The 18,327-nt window shown below is 51.0% G+C and overlaps 5 protein-coding genes across 6 annotated transcripts in view; 3 read left to right on the top strand and 2 right to left on the bottom strand.

Annotated features, from left to right (window-relative positions):
• Positions 1-51: 51 nt before the first annotated feature.
• Positions 52-1,438, top strand: CHCHD10 (coiled-coil-helix-coiled-coil-helix domain containing 10). The gene is made up of 4 exons (XM_064392451.1): positions 52-204; positions 321-504; positions 660-804; positions 1,180-1,438. Exons 1-4 carry the CDS (start codon positions 149-151, stop codon positions 1,197-1,199), a joined length of 405 nt encoding a protein of 134 aa, XP_064248521.1. The 5' UTR covers positions 52-148; the 3' UTR covers positions 1,200-1,438.
• Positions 1,389-5,295, bottom strand: C17H22orf15 (chromosome 17 C22orf15 homolog). The gene is made up of 5 exons (XM_064392452.1): positions 5,272-5,295; positions 4,187-4,273; positions 3,809-3,934; positions 3,487-3,561; positions 1,389-3,053 (listed from the first exon to the last, which is right to left on the bottom strand). Exons 2-5 carry the CDS (start codon positions 4,257-4,259, stop codon positions 2,899-2,901), a joined length of 429 nt encoding a protein of 142 aa, XP_064248522.1. The 5' UTR covers positions 4,260-4,273; positions 5,272-5,295; the 3' UTR covers positions 1,389-2,898.
• A 1,894-nt stretch (positions 5,296-7,189) lies between these two features.
• Positions 7,190-7,906, top strand: VPREB3 (V-set pre-B cell surrogate light chain 3). Its single transcript, XM_064393050.1, has 2 exons — positions 7,190-7,238; positions 7,398-7,906. The coding sequence occupies exons 1-2, from the start codon at positions 7,190-7,192 to the stop codon at positions 7,766-7,768; spliced, it is 420 nt and encodes a 139-aa protein (XP_064249120.1). The 3' UTR covers positions 7,769-7,906.
• A 633-nt stretch (positions 7,907-8,539) lies between these two features.
• SPRING1 (SREBF pathway regulator in golgi 1) lies at positions 8,540-13,822 on the bottom strand. Of its 2 annotated transcripts, none has more exons than XM_064392422.1 (5): positions 13,608-13,822; positions 12,889-13,045; positions 11,541-11,692; positions 10,913-11,026; positions 8,540-9,978 (listed from the first exon to the last, which is right to left on the bottom strand). In XM_064392422.1, exons 1-5 carry the CDS (start codon positions 13,716-13,718, stop codon positions 9,895-9,897), a joined length of 618 nt encoding a protein of 205 aa, XP_064248492.1. In that variant the 5' UTR covers positions 13,719-13,822; the 3' UTR covers positions 8,540-9,894. The 2 variants fall into 2 exon arrangements, with proteins under 2 accessions (XP_064248492.1, XP_064248493.1); XM_064392423.1 differs by having other exon boundaries at positions 13,570-13,707.
• The window catches only part of RNFT2 (ring finger protein, transmembrane 2), a 29,582-nt gene continuing 25,011 nt past the window's right edge, over positions 13,757-18,327 (top strand). Inside the window, exons 1-3 of the mRNA XM_064392421.1 lie at positions 13,757-13,889; positions 16,297-16,464; positions 16,779-17,241. Coding sequence (XP_064248491.1) covers positions 17,159-17,241 — 83 coding nt within the window. The 5' untranslated portion in view covers positions 13,757-13,889; positions 16,297-16,464; positions 16,779-17,158. The remainder of the gene's footprint in view (positions 13,890-16,296; positions 16,465-16,778; positions 17,242-18,327) is intronic.

The raw sequence follows: 18,327 nt of genomic DNA, 5'->3' as shown, positions 1-18,327 counted from the left end.
TGCCCTTTCTGCGCACGCGCCCTACGGAAGGCGCGCCTCCTCCCAGCGGGGCGGGGCCTGTCTCCGGCGGCCGCTTGCGCGTGCGCGCCGTGTGACGCGTCACGCGGGCCGGCTAAAGGCGGGCGCGGGGGGGGGCGCGCTCACAGCCATGGCGCGCGGCAGCAGGAGCGTGTCCCGGCCCGCCAAGGCCCCGGCGCCCGCCAGGTACCGGGGCCGGGCCGGGCCGGGCCGGGCTGGGTAGGGTACGGCACGGTACGGTACGGTACGGTACGGCGGGCACACCGCGGCACGCCGTCCCCATGACTCCCTTGTCTCCGCAGCCCGGCCCCAGCGGCCCCGGCGCCCGTGGCGCAGCCGGCGCAGCCCGGGCTGATGGCGCAGATGGCCAGCACGGCGGCCGGCGTGGCCGTGGGCTCCGCCGTGGGACACGTCGTGGGCAGCGCCATCACCGGCGTCTTCAGCGGCGGCTCCTCCGAGCCCGCCAAGGCGGCGGCGCCCGCCCAGGTGCGAGCGGGGCCGGGCTGTGCCCTTGGGCCGCCCTTGGGAGCGGGGAGCGGGGCCGGGCGGGAGGGACGGACGGACGGGCGGACGAGGGGACGGGAGCGCGCTGCAAGAGGCGCCGCTGCCCCCGGCCGCTCTGACCGCGGCCGTGGCCGCAGGAGCCCCATGCCGTGCTGCAGCAGTCGCCGTACGGGCCGTGCCACTATGAGATGAAGCAGTTCCTGGAGTGCGCCACCAACCAGAGAGACCTGACCCTGTGCGAGGGCTTCAACGAGGCGCTGAAGCAGTGCAAGTACAGCAACGGTGAGTGCAACCTGTCCTGCCGGGGAAACTGCTGCCAGCGCAGCACCCCCAGGGGCTGAGGGTTGTAGAAGCGGTTTTCTGGGGATATAGCGCCCTTTAGGGCTTTTGTAGGGAACAGCCGTGTCCTGAAGAGAAAAAGGCAGCTGGAAGGGGAAGGAGAAATGATTTTGGCGATGTCTCTGTGAAGGTTGGGAGGCTGTAGGTACGTTCTGAGTCATGGACAGCGTGCTGCTCTCCCTGGCTCTCTAATTCCTGCTGCCTTTGGTACAAGCTGTTGTCAGTAGTTAGGTCATGATCTGGTTACACTGGGTGAGAGCTTTTGCTCCAGCTGCTGGAACACGTTCCTAATGCTGACCTTTTGCTTCCTCCCTGTAGGTGTTTCTTCTCTCCTGTGAAGAATTTGCCCCCTCGTAGGGAAGAGGATCGTGGTGTAGAGCCCTGCTCTCCACAGGGAGTGGAAGGACAGACAGGGAGTGAGCTGGAGGGAGCAGACTGACCAGACACAGGAGTATTCTAGTGGTAATTCACTTCTGAACTAGTAGGGAAGGAAAGGAATGATTGGACCCTAAGGTCTTCAGTGTTCAGATAGCACTGTATTTATTACAGAGAAATAAAAGAATTTATTTGGACCTACCACCTGTGCATGTTCTTTATTTAATTCTCAAGCTAAAATCAAGCTACCAAAGCATTAACATTGTCAGCCAAAGGACAAGGCACAAGTGTGAACTTCCTGCAAACAGGGGCTGGGCCTGCATGACTTGGCAGAAGGGGATCCAGACACTGGCTACCCTCCAGGCAGAGGAGAGGCTGCAGAGAGGTAAGCCCACACGTGTCCCGTGGTATTTTCAGTGACAAATTACTTCTCTATAGATATCCTCTTCCTGAGTCCCTGTCCTGCCCTCAGAGCTAAGAGTGTGACCTGTCTGCCTGTGGGTACAAGTGGCCGATCTGACTTTAAAGCTTTAGCAGGTTATGCAATGTTCTCAAGGTCACTGGCATCAGGGGAAGTTTGGAGCTGCTTTCCTCTTCAGTCACCTTGGCAGCTCAGCCTCGTGATTGCTGCCCGTGGCCTCCAGCAGGACACCCTGTTCCTCACGCTGGTCTAAAAGGGAATTCTGAGGTTCCAGCTGGAGTTTGAGTGGCACAGCAGTGAAGTCAGGACACTTTCAGGTGCTTAACTAATGCATTTTTCATGGCAGAATGAGTCTTTTAACCTTTTGATCTGATTGTTGAATAAAGGACAAGTTCTCAGCCCCTTGTTGGGGTCTTTGAGGAAATCTCGATGGTAAATGCTGTTAGCAGATACTGGAGATGTTGAAAATCCTGCCCCTTCTAAATGTCAGAGTCTTAAGTTCTTGGTAGAGATGTCCTGAGCTGTGCCTGGCCTTATCAGGGGTGTCTTGTGTTCTCTTTAGAGACAGCCAAGGGAAAAACTAGATGCCAGAGCAGGGAGGAACCATTCCAAAGCTGTTCCACTCCCTTTGAGAAATAAGTGTATTAGGCTGTTGGTGTGTTGCTCTGGGTGGAGAAGGTGTTAAGGAGAGCCAGCAGCAGGTGTGTTCTGCCTTTCACCCATCTTGGCAGAGTGCTGCTTCTGTCTGTCTGTGTCTCAGTGCCTGGCTGTCTCTGGAGCAGCTTTTCCAGGTGATTGCAGTGGGCAGTCCCTGTCCTTGGGAAGTGCAGTGGGTGGGAGGGAGGTGCAGGTCCCTGTCCCTGGGGAGTGCAGTGGGTGGGAAGGAGGTGCAGGTTCCTGTCCTTGTGGAGTGCAGTGGGTGGGAGGGAGGTGCAGGTTCCTGTGCCTGGGGAGTGCAGTGGGTGGGAGGGAGGTGTAGGTCCCTGTCTCTGGGGAGTGCAGGCCATGGCAGGGAACACGAGACCCCTGAAGCAGGAGGATGGTGTGGGTCCCTGTGCTGTGATGCTGGGTTTGCCAGGGTGCAGCCTGGGATGGAGTAGTGAAGCTCTGGGGGGGCAGGGGATCCCAGGGAGAGGGGCTCAGTGGCAGGGGACTCTGCTGTGCTGGAATGAGAGCCTGGGCAGGTGTTTGGGCCCTGGTGGAGGCTGTGCTGCCTGGCTGACCAGCAATGGGCCTGTTCCTCATTTAGGGGTGCTCTTGTGTTCCAAGCTCCTCTTGCTCTGTGAGGTGGTCCTGTTCCTGGCTCGGGTGCTGGTGTGAGGCTGAGCCCTCTGCAAGGAACCCTTCTTCCTCTGCTCTGTCCTCTGAGTCTTTTCTGAGAGCTGCTGCAGCCGATCTGTGGAGTGACCAAGCCCCTCCAGAGTTGTGTTTTCCTGCTGTGTTGGTCAGTTGCCCATTACATGTTGATCAAGGCACTGCCAACCTGTGAGACTACAGCCTGGGAGAGACACTTGAGGGTCTCCCAGTTTCTCCTGATGTCCTTCCCCCCATTTGTTCCAAGGAGATGTCCCTCTTTGCCAGGGGGACAAGCTGGGCAGGGCTCTGCCTGGTGTGGGGTGTCACTCTTAACTGGGAGGGGTCCTGCACAGCAGCCCTGCTTGTCCCCTCCCTTGGTGCCTGAATGCACCCACTGCCCCCAAGAGCCCTGAAGGAGCACAGGGGGATCAGAGGGGAGTCCCACAGGTGCTGTACGAGGGCTGAGGTGGAACAGGAGTCATGCCTGCACCCCTGACTCCTCTGTGGAGGTGAGGTGGGTGCCTGGCTCTTACCTGGGAGGTCAGGGTAGTGTTTCCCCAGGTCCTTAAGCAAGGATTCATAGCAGATGGCTTCAGAGTTTTCTTCTCCTGGCAGCAGAATGGGAGAAATGGATTAGTCTCTCTCCTGGCTTTAAACTGAAGGCCTGTAACTGGGGCAGGTGGTTCTGCCCAGAAGTTCCTTCTCCCTTGGACAAACAAAGGCTCAGCTCTAGCTGTTCATCTGAGCTGGCTTCTGCCTCCTCAGAGCTTCTGTGCTGTGTCCAAGTGGCTGCTGAGCAGAGCCCTCCCCAGAGCAGACCCTTCCTGCCCCGGGCTGCCTGCACAGGGAACTCACGGGCAGCTCTGACGAGGACGTAGCGCTGCCTTCCCTGCAGGTATTTACTGGCATAGTCAGATGCAGGATCTTCCACTTTGCTCAGGTTCATCAGGGTGCCCTTTTCATCCACAAGATCGATGCAGTCTGGAGAGAGAGAGATGTGGTGAAGGAAGCCCAGGCTGTCCCTGTGGGGCCAACATGAGCCTGAGGGGTTTAGAGGCGTTTTCCTTGGCAAGTTACACTTAGAACAGAATCTGCTGAGATCTGGGGAGTGGGAGGTTTGCTGTCCCTTTCCCTGTGCTTTGGGATGTTCTGTGTGACCCGTTTGTTACCCTGTGCTGTTCCTCTGTGGGTGAGAGGCAGTCCCTTGGTGACCGCAGCCCAGAGCACTCGTACCTTCAGGCTTGCACTGACACTTCCACTTCAGGTGGCCTGTGAGGGTCTGGACAGAGCAGAGCAGGTTCACCATTTCTTGGCAGTTGGCTGCAAACAGGGAATGAGATCTGAGACGGCAGCATGGTCACGCCAAACCCAGGGACCACATGGGCATGGCAGGTGGCTCAGAAGTGCCCACTGTGGCATCAGCAGGGCCTTGAGCATTACAGCCATGGCTGCTGGCAGTGGGTGCTGAGAGGTGCCCCAGGTCAAGGGGAGAAGATAAGCACTTTGATTTGGGGAAAATGGTTTGATTAATAAAGTGTCTCTGTCCTTCGATTTGTTTCATCAGGCATGAGTAGGAAAAAGCAGTGAGCCCTGGTCCTGGCCAGTGCCCTCCTACGAGCTGGTCCCAGTCACGAGGGGCAAGAGCTGGAGATTGTGGCTGAGTCACCCAGGGGATATTTTGGCCATGAACTCTGACCGAGTTTGTCACAATTGAGAAATCCCCCAGGGCTGACACACGTCAGTAGTCAGAGCTGGGGATCCAACTCAAATAGCAGAGGGAGCAAAGGCTTAGGACTGTGTGTGTCTGATGGCTTCAGCCACGAGTGTCTGGGGTAAGGCCATGGCTTTCAGCCAACTGGGTAAGGTCAAGATAGGGACTGCTCATTCCTTCCCACAAATGCCTGCTCTCTGAAACTGAGAGCCAGGATTTCAGTCAGGGAGCCTTTCCCACACAGCCCAGAACAGAGGAGCTCTGCTAGCAGCTGGCACTTGTGCCCCATGGCTCTTCTGTGGCTAGATAAGCAGGGTCCCCTCTGGTTCTTTCCCAGAGCTGCCAGGCTGGGAACTCATCCTCACCTCCAGCCTCCTTCTCTGTGCTTAACTCAGCTCTGCTGGAGTGGTTTCCCTCCATGATTTGGAGTGTAGAGGTAATAGATCTCCCTTTTTGAAAAGCAGTGAAGGTGCAGGGTGCTGCTGTGCCTGGCAGAGCTCTCCTGCCTGTTCCCTCAGCACCGGCACTGCTGTGCACCAGGTGCTGTGTCCCTCCCTCACCGTGGGGGTGACGAGGGTGGCCCAGGTGTCCGGTTGTCCCCACCTACCTCCGAATCTGACCGTGGCGAACATGGTGCCCCTGGCAGGGCGGTGGGGCCGGTCCCGTCCTGCTGGGAGCTGCTGGGGAGCCCCGGGCACACGGGCTCCATCCCCACTGACGCTGTTGTGGTTTCAGCAGCCAGATTGCCCAGCAACAGCGAATGGCCCCTGCAGGTTCTCCAGCCTCCTGCGGGGGGAAAAGGGAGGCAGCGCAAGGGCTGAGCCAAACAACAGCGTCTTGGGAAGGCTGCCTGCTCCATGTGGGCCCAGATGCTCTGAATTTACGACTTTTTGTAGGCTCATGCTGTTTCCTGTCCCCCACGTTTGTCCTGCAGCTCATCTGGGCTGTGGTGGTGCCACATCTGTTCCCCTGCTCCTAACTGAGCCCAGCACTGCTGCAAGGGCAGCCTGGCTTCCACTGTGACATGGCTGGAAAAATCCCCCTGAGGACCCTGCCCGTGCTGCTCCTACTCCAGAGCAGGAGGCACTGGGGTTTTGCAGCCCCATGGTGGACATGGTCATGTGCTGGCTGCATCTTCTGTTTGGTGCCCAAATGCTGCTGTGCAAGTGTTCCTGCAGTCAGGGCCCTGCAGCATCATCCCCTTTTCCTGTGGAAAACATGGATGAAATCTTGTCCCCGGGCTGCTCAGCAGATGGGGAGGTTGGAATGGTGGGAACCAGTAACAACAACTGCTGCATTATGCAGTGGGGATAATGTCACTGCTCTGAGGACAAATTCCCTTTCTCTGGAATGCCCCTCTTTGCATGAGGAGGTGATTTCCCTCTGTCTTGCCAGGTTTCATTTCACAGTCAGTCTAATCCCTGGACTTGACCTGCTCAGCGCTTGGGACAAGGTGTGTGTGTGACACTCCTCCCCTGGGACACGTGCAGGGAGACTTGTGTTCATCTTGCCACCGCTTGGCAGAACGTGGGGAGTGCTGGTGGGCAGCAGCTGCACCTGCAGGGTGTTTGTACCTGCCAGAGCTCATGAACACAAACTGCTGACATCTGCAGGGACAAACCTGCAAATGTCTTTGCCTGTGGGTGCTGCAGAGGGCGGGAGTGGCTGTCCCTGGGTGGTGCTGAGGTGGCACTGGCAGGGGCTGAGCCTGCCTGTGGAGGGCAGGAGGCGCCCAGGGCTCTGGCACATGAGACGTGCCCGCTGCCCTCACCGTGGGGCCAGCCTGGGCTGGTGGCCGTGTGACGCAGTGGCCCGTGCCAGGTGTCACAGGCAGCAGTGGCTTCACGCCGGCTGAGCTGGTGGCCGTTGGCCGTGACAGTCTGCTGTCCTTCCGCCCCAGCTGCGCTGCAGCCACCTCTGCCCCGCTCCCTGGGGACACACACGCCTCCTGCCCGCAGCCGCCCACCAGGGCTGCCCACGGCTGCTCCTCAGGTGACCCTGGCCAAGAGGGGGGCCAGCTCCCAGCCCCTGCTGCAAGTTATGCTGAGAGCCTGCCCAGTCATTCCTGTCACCGTGATGGAGCTGCACCTTTCCTTCTGTTCCTTCTGTGATGGGACAGCTGCCTCCCATTGTCCCTTCTCCCCGGTGGCCCCCAGCCTGCTGCCTCCCCAGGGCATCCTTGGCACGGTGTGCCTCAGGCTCCTGGGCTCCTGCATGCCTGGCAGCAGAGGGCCTGAGTGTGAGACCGCAGGGAAACCTCTCTGCTCCTCCCAGCAGCCAGGAGGGATGGTCAGCGATGCCCAGGGCGTGGGGTGAGCTGTGGGTGTGCTGGTACAGCTGAAGGAAATGGGCTGTCACCCCCTTCCTGAAGCCCAGCTGCAGGAGAGCGAGCAGCCCCGGGGAGCTGAGTCCCTGAGCCCCCCGTGTCATTTACATACACCCCGCCAGCGGCACAGCACAGCAGCCGGGCTCTTGCAGCACCCCAGAGCTGCCCTGAAGCAGCCTGCCTTGCTCTGCCTCCTGCCATGGCCCTGGCATTCACAGTCCTGCTCCTGCTGGGGACGCTGGGCACAGGTAAGGGCGCTGTGGCAGAATCAGCTCTGCAGGGTGGAGGGCAGGCTGGGCTCTCTTGGTTTGAGTAGGGCGTTTTGCTCCGGGGCTTGTGGTGGGATGAGCAGGATGGTGGTTGGGAAATGGCGTTGCCTCATTTTGGGGGCTGAGGGTGATGGGGGACACGTCCCAGCCCATCACTAACTGCGTGCCTGGTGCGTGCAGCTGGCAGGGCTCAGCCCGTGCTGAGCCAGCCGCACTCCGTGTTCGTGCAGCCCGGGCAGAGCGCTCGGCTCTTCTGCACCCTGAGCCCGCAGTACAACATCAGCCACTTCGGCATCTCCTGGTACCAGCAGCGCCCGGGGCACTCCCTCCAGTACCTGCTCTATTACAACTCCGAGCGGGACAAGCACAAGCCTGCCGGGACTCCCGAGCGCTTCTCGGCCACCAAAGACCTCGCCAGCAACGCCTGCATCCTCACCATCGCAGCCGCCTGCCAGGACGACAACGGCACCTACTACTGCGCCCTGTCCCCGGCCCTCAGGTGGCTCTAGGGAGGCACCTGGAGCTTTCTGCACTTCCCTTGGCCACCCTCTCCCAGCAGGGAGAGCAGCAGCCCTGGGAGGGATGGGGAAAATCCATCTTGGCACGCTTGAGCTTGCCGTGTGCTGGGCAGTGCAGCAGGCTCCTCTCTGTGCCCGGGTGTCCCTCACGGGCACGGAGCGGCCAGGGCCGCCTGCTGCAGTGGGGCAGGAGGGCTGGCTGCCCTGGGCTCTTCCAGCACCCGGCACGAGGCAGCCTCGGCCCGGCTGCGGCTTCCGCAGAGCTTAAATAAAGGCGATAAAGGTAATAAAGGTGATAAAGGCTGATGTCGCCCCGCGGCCCGTGTGGTGTGTCCCTGGGCCAGGAGGGTGGGCTCTGTGGGCCGGGGGGAGCCCTCACCCACTCCTGGAGCAGCCCCTGCTCCCACAGCACAGCTCCTGAGGAGACAGGGACAGGCGTGCCCCCGCGGGGCTCTGTGGGGACGTTTTCTCAGAGAAAATGAAAACTTTTCCCCACAGAATTCCCACAGAACAGAAGAAAATGCCGAGACGGCCGCACTGCGCATGCTCAGCTCGGCGCGCTCCCAGCGGCGGGAGTTAGACCCCAAATGTGGGCCCTGCTGTCACGTGAGGAGCGGCCGGCGCTACCATTGGCTCAGGGGAAGACAAAACCAGGCGGGTCACTTCCGGGTTACCTCAGTGCGTGCCGGAGCCCCGCGGCGGTCGGAGCGGGCCCTTGCCCTGCTCGTGTGCTCAGCAAGTGCGAAAAGTCCACAAAGGACACACAGGAGTCCTGCAACTTTATTCGAATAAAGGGAGAGAGTCCACTACGCCATATCCCCGTGGGGTCTCTGTCGAAGTTCCGGAGGACGTAGCCTCCTTTTATCCTAAACTCCCGGCCGCAGGTTGCCGTCTTCCTTTCCCCGTTGGGTGAGGTACAGTGGCAGGAGGTGGGCACTGCATTGTGTAAAGCAAGCATGGGATGATGAATTCTTGTGAATTAATGTGTTTGTCAAAGGTGAAGATCAGCTCGAATTTGGTGCAAGGTGCTTCCAAGGGCTAAAAGGAAGCTGCAGTTTGCTGCCTGAGATGTAAAACATGTCAGGATCTGGCTGGCAGAACCATCCTGCCTCCCGCAGGGGAGCAGCGTGGGAGGGCACAGGCAGCTCTGGGAAAGGTGCTGGAGAGCTCAGCTCCACCCTCTGGGCTCCTGCACAACCAGGAGTGAATTTGAAATACCAAGGCCTGAACAAGTTCAAGCAAACACATCTTCCCTGCTCGCTGTCAGCAGGTGGACAGCAGAGAGCTGCTCACAAAACTGGACTCCTCTTTGAGGAAACTGCTGCAGAGTAACAAGGAAAGTTTTAGAGACAATAAACATCCCATCCTAGGCAGATCCCTGGTCTTGTGCTGTGGGACTGTGGCAGAACAACTCCATTGGAGTTCTGAATGGTTAAATTCACCAAGAGGAACATAAGTACTATAGTGACAAATCCCAATACAATTCCTTTACACTAAGGCAGGAAAAATACCCCCCTACCAACTTTAGTCAGGATCTAAAATATCCCTTCTAGCTGACACAGCAAAGCAGGGACTGAAAGGCATCCACAACTAGCTATGCAAAGCTTCATACCTTCAGCCAGTGACCCATATAAAATGAATAAATAATTCATAATTACATATGTAGTGTACACCATGCATGTCAGGAAGGGTTCCAGGGAGAGAAGCACAGTGGGCATGCTTTGCCCTCTGAAAGGAAAAGTTCTCCAGTCCTGCTGTCACTGGAAAGTCTCTGGACTGCAGAGACACAACTGGACCTCCATTTACAGCTGCAAAGCCACACTGGATATTTTCCCATGATGTTCTGTAGCCTAGATTGACTCCATAATTCCTGAAATTCGGAGGAAATATTCAAAGAATGCACTGGCACAGTACCAGCACTCCAAAGCAGGTGCACAATGAACTGAAGAAAGCAGGATCCAGTCCCAAAAATTCCTTCCTTCCTCTCTTCTCTGGGTTTGCCCCCACACACAAGGCAAGCTTTTTACACTGAGGCTTTGGTAAAGCAACAGCTGCTGTCTTGTCCTTTAGGATTCAAGGCTCCAGCTCCTTCCTGCTGCTGCTCAGATGTGCAGCTCTCAAACAGGCAGGAGCTCGGGGGGGTACTCCCCATAGCAGTATTTGGCAATTGGGTCTCTGTAGGTGTTCTCATGCTGCACACTCTGCCAGGAAAGGAGGAGAAGCTTTAACAATATACACACAGTGAAACAAGGCATCCCTTCACTGAGGGACAAAACCCAGAGCGTTGATGCACAGGCAAAAAAAAAAATCCCAAATTCTTCTACACATCAGAGTGTCTTTGGATCAAGAACTCTGCATTGCCAGCACACAAGAGCCAGCTGATGCATTACTGCACTGCAATGTTGAACTAGAACCTCCTTTTCAAGAGAGTACCCAAGCAGATGGGAAAAGATTTCATTAAAAAAAATAGATCTGTTCAGGCAGTATCATTATCAAATGTTCTAAGCAAGCAGAGCACAATAACGTTGGCAACTTGAGATGTGTGCATTTTTCTGGACAAAAGGCAGAGTTCAAATTTTATGGGGAAAAAATCCCAGTAACTTTGGAGACATTTGGAACTCTATCCTTTGCAGCCCATCCCCACTGCTACCAGTGTAGCATGGCCAAAAGCACTTTCTAAAAGAGCCACTGCTTGCTTAGAGCAAAACGTGTAACAAAATCACATGGGTAACAGAAGTTCCCCTCTGTCCTTAACAAGCAGAGAAATTACAGTTTTTGAGTTACCATGCAGGTGATTGTCAGCACATGGTGAGTCTCCAGCTCTACCAAAAATAAAGAGCATTCTGAGGCTACTGGGAACAGCTCCCACTGTCTTCATCCTAATGAGATCTTCCCCAGAACTCATCTCAAATCTCCACTGGTCACTGAACTCAGTCTCTTTTTAGTTCAGCCCCTCTTTTCTGCAGAGAATGTGCAACTCATCCTGCTCTAAATGTGTGCTTTGCCTTCAGGCTGGCTCTCAGCCACAGCTTCAGCTTTAGTGAAAATACAAACACGACACATCAGCCCTTCACAGCACTGAGCCCCATTTCCCAAGGGCAGCTTTTGGGCCCTGGCCATGTGCTGGTGCCTCACCTGAGATGAAGTCCTGCACTTGGCCAGACACAGCTCGAAGTGATCTTCCACTGCCATGAAGAGGTTCTGGAACGCAATCGCTGCCCGGTTCAAGAAGCGCTCCAGGAGGTGTTGCTGAAGTGGTCAGCAAAGAGAAGGTAAAAATCAGAAACACTCTGCTTCAGCAGGGAGTAATCAAAGCCCACCCCAGCCTAAAGAGCTCAGGTATCAGAGGAATAGTAAAGAACTCCACTATAGGATTTCTAGCAAGCACTGAAAGGCGAATGCCTCAGAACCCCAGCAGCAGGACAAGAATCTAAGAGACGCACACAGAATATGGGGAAATGCCAATTACAAAACTAATAGTGGCTGCAGTAACTCTTCTGCAATCATTTCCCTTCTGCAAAAGCAACTCCACTGAAGCTGAAACACTTTTCAAGGCTCCCAATATTTCCTCCCAAAGGTGGGAAGGATGAGTTGTGTTAAAGCTTTGTTTATAGCTTGCCATACGCTCCTTGGAGGCTTTCCTCATCATTCCAAGAAAAGGAACTGTCCCTCTAAGGGAAAAGCTCCTCACAAAGAAGCACTTTTAGCCACAGAGGGGCCCCAGCAGCTGAGAACACCTGGGAAGCAGGAGGAAGTGCATCACCTTGCTGGGCTGCAGGCAGCAGGAGACGCAGAACTCGTAGACGCTGCAGCAGCCGTTGGGCAGGCAGCTGTCACAGCTGTGCAGCTTGGTGCTGGGCACGTGCACATCGCAGCAGCCGTTCACCAGCACGTCCTTCCTCTCACAGATGTAGCCTGGAAAACAGCAGCAGCACTGACAAGGGGCGAGGCACACCCCTCTGTATGTTCTATGGAAATCTGCAGTAAGGATCACATTCCTTAAGAGCAGGTTTGTTTGTCATTTAGTGGGTTCTGATCCCCCTCAGCCATGTGCAGCCATTCTTTGGAATGGAGAGCAGCGTTTCAAACAGCCTGGTGCTATCTGCACAGCTATCATATCCTGCTCTAATATGTGCTCTATATACACCATGAGTATTTAAATGCAGATTATTTAACTTCTGAGTATTTTTGGGCACAGTTCCTTGTGAAAGGGGGAATGGGATTGGCATTGATCATATTGGAAAAAAACCATGACATGTTTTTGCAATGGGTCTGTGTCAGGATAATTCTCTTACAGTTCAGTATGAAGAGACTTAGATTTAACCATGCAGAACAGTGTAATATTCATTGCTGAGTGGAATCCTTAACAGTATAGAAATATGGTGTATATTATAGAATATACACCACATTAGAATATATATATATAGAAACAGTACTACCACAGTGTTAAGACTGTGAAAGATCTGTAATTATAAGAGATCTTATGAACTGGCACTAACCCTAAGGCAGTGCAAAATTTGACACTGATGCAAATCACAAAAGATATGGTGGGTTCTCTATAGCCTTGATTTGTGGCCAAGAAAGATCCAGGTCTAAGCAACAAGCACAGGCAGGGCAGGAAAGAGTCTTTAATTTCTACCACTTAAAAGAAGTGGTTAATAACCTTGGGTTTACAAGGGTCAGATAAGCTCGACTGAGCACTAATTACACCAGCCCTGAGCTGCCTCCATGCAAGGCCAAGGTTTCCTCAGACGCTCTCCTAACCCCCCTGACAGCAGGAGCACGCTGCAGGGAGACACAGAGAGCTCTGCAAGCAGCCACAGCAAACTGAGCAGGACCCAGGGTCCGGCTTCTGTGCAAAGGTAACTGGAATTCTTTGGCTTTTAGGCGGCCACAGTCACACTCACACAGCCCTGGGCCTGAGGCTGGTGTGCACAGAACCAAAGCAGCAGCACCTGCAGCCACAGTGAAATTCAGGCAGCCAGAAGAGAACAGGCTGAGTGAAAATGCCTTAATAAAAAGCAGTTGTTACATCCAAGTGCCATCAGCAGTCAGAGAGGCAAAGCAGCACTGCCACATGCAGAGTAAGTTCAACTAAATATCAACTATACCCAGTTCATCTGTAATGAGGAGCTTGCCCTGCACGGAGTTCCTGCACTGGTTGCTCAGCTGACTGCTGTTCCCCGAGCTGAACTTCACCTTCCACAGGATGGGCTGCTCATGCTCCTGCACTTGGAGGAGGGTCCGATCTCTCACCATCCTCTCTTCCTGCAGGGAAAAACAGGAATGCAACCAAACATACCAGTTCCTCCTGCCACTTCAATCCACGCACCTCTCCCAGGATTAAAGATGTCAAGTACTTGTAAAGTCCCCAGCACAGGAAACTCCAGCATCAATGGTGAAAACCATTTACTACTTGTAGAATTTTGATTTATACTTCAACAGGAAAACACACACTTCAGTAAAGTCAGGGTTCACCGTGGATCAGCTAACGCAGCTGAACTCAGTCACAACAACCACAGAAGTAGTATATTTTTTATTAAATAATCACAGCTGAACGAATTTCTCTTTCACGAGCCCTTTGCCAGTGGAATCACCACTCCCAAGAGACACAACAACAACAACTACCAAACCCAGTGGAGACTTTCTTTTCCCAGTTTCGGTTCAAACCGCTATTGCTCGAACAGAGAATCAGGCATTCCTATTTCAAACTCCATTAAATGTTTATAACGCCATTCTTAGGGCAGCGTTACCGAGGGGTGCGGCGACAGCACCTGAAGAACGAGACTCACCGTGGGCTAAGGGATGTTCCACCCCGGCCGGCACTGACCTGCTTGAAGGTGCTGCTGATGAAGTAAACCAGCGAGAGCCCGAAGACGACGCCGAGGACCCATCGCTTCCTGAGCAGCCGCCGCCAGAGCAGGGCCCCGCAGGGCACCATGGCCGGGCGAGGCGCAGCGCGGCCGCGGGGCCGGCATCACCGGCGGGCGCGCAGCGAGCGGCGCGGCCCCGCGCGGCCCCGGCGCGGCCCGAGCGCTTCCGCCGGCGGGGCGGAAACCGCGGCCGGGCGTGCGCGGGGCGGCACCGGGCCGAGCCGAGCCGACCGAGCCAGGTACGGGGCACCGCCGGGCCGGGCCGGGCCGGGGCACTGCGCCACGGGTTCCAGCTGGAGCCTCCTTTCCTCACCTAACCGGAAAAGAAGGCCTGGCTTGTGTCTGTGTGTGCATGTGTATGTGTGTGTATGTATAGAATTGTGTGGTTTTAATTTATATATATGTGTGTGTGTATATATATATGTGTGTATTTATATGTGTGTGTGTATATATATATGTGTGTGTGTATATATATATGTGTATATATATATATGTGTGTATATATATGTATATATATATGTGTGTGTATATATATGTATATATATGTATGTGTGTATATATATGTATATATATGTATATGTATATATATGTATGTATCTATATGTATGTATATATTTATGTATGTATATGTACATGTATATGTGTGTATATATCTATAGATGTATATGTATGCATATATATAGCTATATGTATAGGTATAGAACCGTATTAATAGATATTTATGTATATGTATGTATGTATATGTGTACATATATATTTTTAAAAATATATATATGTATGTATATGTATGTGTATATATGTACATATCTATAGATGTATACCATGTATATATGTATGCATATATATAGCTGTATGTATAGGTGTAGAACCGTATTAATAGATACTTATATATATGTATGTATATGTGTACATATATATTTTTAAAATATATATATTTATGTATATGTATGTGTATATTTGTGTATATATGTACATATCTATGGATGTATACCATGTATATATGTATGCATATATATAGCTGTATGTATAGGTATAGAACCATATTAATAGATATTTTTATATATGTATGTATATGTGTACATCCGTATTAATAGATATTTATATATATGTATACCTACACATATGTATGTATAGCTATAGATGTATACTGTGTCTATATATATATAGATGTATATACCTGTTATAGATGAAAAATTAAAAATAGCCAATGTTAATAAAAATATAAAAAATAAAATTTATTTTGTGACCATAATACAGTCTCAACAGCCACCAACCAAATCGGACAGTGTACCACCCCCAGAAGGTGATATGGGTGAACTTGACCATATTAATAGATATTTTTATATATATATATATATATATATATGTATGTATGTATACCTACACATATATATGTATACGTATGTATAGCTATAGATGTATACTGTGTATATATATATAGATGTATATACCTAACCTATTAATAGATATTTATGTGTATGTATGTATGTATACCTACACATATATATGTATGTATATCTATATATGTATACTGTGTATATATATAGATGTATATACCTATGTGTATGTATAGACTCATACTAATATATATGTCTGTATATAGATGTACATACATGTATGCATACCTATTTATGTATACTATGTATATATGTATGTGTATATAGATATGTATGTGGATATGTATGTATAGTTATAGAACTGTATTAATAGATATTTCTATATATGTATATACATGTGTGTACATCTATATGTATATATATGTATATAGGTGTATATCTATATATGTATACTATGTATATATGTATGTGTATATATGGATGTATATGTGTATGTATATGTATGGAACCACATTAATAGATACTTCTGTGTGTATATATATGTATATGCATGTATGTATATCTATACATATGTATGTATACTATGTGTATATATATAGATTTATGTTTGTATGTGTATGTATAGAACCACATTAATAGATATGTCTGTATATATATATGTATGTCTATATGTATGTATATTTATATATGTATACTGTGTGTATGTGTGTACATATAGATTTACATATGTATGTGTATGTATAGAACTGTAGATATGTATATGATATATACAGACATAATAGATATCTCTGTATATATGTGTATACACATAAATATGTATAGGATTGTTAATAGATGGCTATGTAGGTATACATTAAGGGATCTATATCTATACATCTATGTATATGTAAGTATGTGTATATATGTGTATACACATACATACGTATATATCTACACATGCATTTGTACATATGTGTATGTAGAGATGGATATATGAAGTATATATTATGATATATGTGTGTGATATGTTCTGTGATCCAAGTGCACGTATATATAAATACATTTATGTCTGTGTTTGTTACAGACACACACAGGTGTGATATAACAGGTGTGTGCATGGACACAGTGAAGGCAGAGCACAGCTCTGGGAGCGCTCCCAGGCCGTGCCTGTGTGAGGGCTGCAGGTGCCAGTCCCAGGGAAAGCAGCTTTGCTGGGCCAGACCCGTGGGCAGGGCTTGAAGCACCGAGGGTTCCTGCCCCTCTGCCTTTCCCAGGGACATGGAGAGGTAAAACTGTGCTGAAAGCTGCTCTCTGTGTGTGCTTCCTCCAGGTGTTCCTGTGTGAGCACTGGGGCCAGGTGCTGTCACTCACTGCCCTGAAGGACCGGGGATGAGTTTGAAATCTGGACTGCCCTGTGCTGTCTGAAGCACTCCATGCTCCTGGGCTTCCATCTCTGCCAGTGTGGCACCTTTCACCTCTGGATAAAGCTGTTCCTCAGGTACTGTGCTTTGAGACAGCTGGCAAACCTTCCCAGAGCCACTGTGCCTTTGCACATGAGCTGCACATCTATGTATGTATTGTCATGTGTTATGAATAATGTTATAGCTTTTTATATTCAAGAGTATTTAGATCTTAGTCTTTACATTTTATTAAGTAGCTGTTGTACTCTGGGGCTGCTGTCCAGACTTTGGAAATGGTGTTTCTGTAGATTAAAATGAATGAGTTGCTTGTTTAAAAGAATATTGTCTTGAGCTAGTAGTATTTTTTTCATTAAAAATGTTTACACATTTTCTCTTTCTTCCTCCCTCTCAGTTTTGCTTTGCAGAGCAAGTTCCTGCAGAAAAAGAAGACTGGATCTCATTTCCCAAGAGGCTGTTGAGTCACGTGCTGCCTGGAGAGCCACTGTTAGGTGTCCCCATGTTCCTTGCCAGGACATGCCATCCCTCCTGGTGACTGCTACTTCCTGCAGGAGGGGACCTGAGTGACTCCTGCCCACCCTGGAACCTGTGTGCCCCTGTTTGCCCTTCAAGGCTGTCTGTTCAAGTGTGCTGAGAAACAAATGGGAGCTCAAGGTGCTCTGTCCCAGAAACAAATGATTGCTGCCAGCCATGTCCCCTGAGCGGGTGCCACTGCCCTCTGCCCCCAGGGCCTGTGCCAGTAGCCACTCTGGGATTTGCTGAGCCACAGGGTTCATGTTGAGCGTGTTGTGTTTTAGGGTTTTGAGGAAAATGCAGAGGCGGCACAGCAGCAACACGGACACCGTGCCTCCTGAAAGGTAAATCCTTCCCCTTCTTCTTCCCTCCAGCTTCCTCTCCCAAGAGGAGGGTTCTGATTTAGGAGTAGGGGGTGTCAGATTAAGCCCTTTTCTGACCCAGACACATCCTTCACATTTTTCTTGTGGCAAAAGCTGATAGGCCAAGAAACACTTATAATGTAGTGTAATTAGGAAATAGTTGGCTTCTGATTGTGATGGTGTGAGTTATAACATCTGTATTGTCTCACCCTTCTAATGAGATTGAAAATGAAATAAAGGTTTTCAAATTCCTCTCAGTTGCCCTATCTCTGGGTCAGGAAAAGACTTAATCCGACAGAGGGGTGTTTTAGAGTATGAAAGCTCAAAACTGAGAAAGTCAAATTCCTGTGTGTGGTGTGCCCGGGCTCTCTGCTCAAGTCTGGGGATTTTAGGGACAAGTTTACTTTTCTTGCTGTCACTCACTGCTTGCTGCCAGCCACAGTGTTTCAGGGTGATGCAGGATGGCACAGCTGGCAGAGCATGGGCAGGATTGTGAGCTCTGGAGGAGGGGTTGGATTCATGGCACCCTGAGCACTGTTGGTGTGCAAGGATGAACCTGTGTGAACAGGAACCATTTGCACTTCTCTTAGTGAGGTGTTTGAAAAGTCTGCTGGTCTGAAGCTCCCAACTACTCTGACTTAGTGTTTTATGAAGAGTTTGGGTGACCCTTTACATCCCCTCCGAGTCTGTATCTATCTTTGTGTATGTGAGTATTTAGAATACCTCTAATTTGTTTCTGTAGTTATAACATCAGCAAGGGAGCCTTGCCACTGTTGTTGTTCTGGTACTAAATATTCCCTGGTGCTTTCCCAGAGTTAGTGTATGACTTTTTTATTTTTATTTCTAAAGAAGAAACTAATCTAATTACTCCAAGACAAAGATGGGTCTAACAAATTTCTTTGCTCTGTTTGAGCTGAGGTTATAAGTGAAAGATCATCAGTAAATATTTTATTTTCTGTAGTGGTTTTGCAGTTAGAGTTGAATGTCATGGCCATTGCTAGCATGGTACCATTCTCAATTCCAGGGGGAAAGAAAGCCATCTTCAGTTTTTTTCTGTGTGATGCTTCT

The sequence above is a fragment of the Passer domesticus genome, chromosome 17, assembly GCF_036417665.1.
Source record: "Passer domesticus isolate bPasDom1 chromosome 17, bPasDom1.hap1, whole genome shotgun sequence".
Lineage (NCBI taxonomy): Eukaryota > Metazoa > Chordata > Aves > Passeriformes > Passeridae > Passer > Passer domesticus.
The sequence above is the reverse complement of the archived record's forward strand: the minus strand, read 5'-3'. Positions and strand labels throughout refer to the sequence as shown.

What these genes read in the sequence shown, in the direction of transcription:
- CHCHD10 (XM_064392451.1), top strand. Translation starts at nt 149, where the DNA reads ATGGCGCGCGGCAGCAGGAGCGTGTCCCGGCCCGCCAAGGCCCCGGCG. An exon ending in AAGGCCCCGGCGCCCGCCAG is followed by an intron (nt 205 to 320) that starts GTACCGGGGCCG and finishes TTGTCTCCGCAG; the next exon opens with CCCGGCCCCAGCGGCCCCGG. An exon ending in AGGCGGCGGCGCCCGCCCAG is followed by an intron (nt 505 to 659) that starts GTGCGAGCGGGG and finishes CCGTGGCCGCAG; the next exon opens with GAGCCCCATGCCGTGCTGCA.
- C17H22orf15 (XM_064392452.1), bottom strand. Translation starts at nt 4,259, where the DNA reads ATGGTGAACCTGCTCTGCTCTGTCCAGACCCTCACAGGCCACCTGAAG. An exon ending in GTGTCAGTGCAAGCCTGAAG is followed by an intron (nt 3,935 to 4,186) that starts GTACGAGTGCTC and finishes CTCTCTCTCCAG; the next exon opens with ACTGCATCGATCTTGTGGAT. An exon ending in CGTCCTCGTCAGAGCTGCCC is followed by an intron (nt 3,562 to 3,808) that starts GTGAGTTCCCTG and finishes TTCTGCTGCCAG; the next exon opens with GAGAAGAAAACTCTGAAGCC.
- VPREB3 (XM_064393050.1), top strand. Translation starts at nt 7,190, where the DNA reads ATGGCCCTGGCATTCACAGTCCTGCTCCTGCTGGGGACGCTGGGCACA. An exon ending in GCTGGGGACGCTGGGCACAG is followed by an intron (nt 7,239 to 7,397) that starts GTAAGGGCGCTG and finishes GGTGATGGGGGA; the next exon opens with CACGTCCCAGCCCATCACTA.
- SPRING1 (XM_064392422.1), bottom strand. Translation starts at nt 13,718, where the DNA reads ATGGTGCCCTGCGGGGCCCTGCTCTGGCGGCGGCTGCTCAGGAAGCGA. An exon ending in TCAGCAGCACCTTCAAGCAG is followed by an intron (nt 13,046 to 13,607) that starts GTCAGTGCCGGC and finishes TTTTCCCTGCAG; the next exon opens with GAAGAGAGGATGGTGAGAGA. An exon ending in GCTGCCTGCAGCCCAGCAAG is followed by an intron (nt 11,027 to 11,540) that starts GTGATGCACTTC and finishes TGACCACTTCAG; the next exon opens with CAACACCTCCTGGAGCGCTT.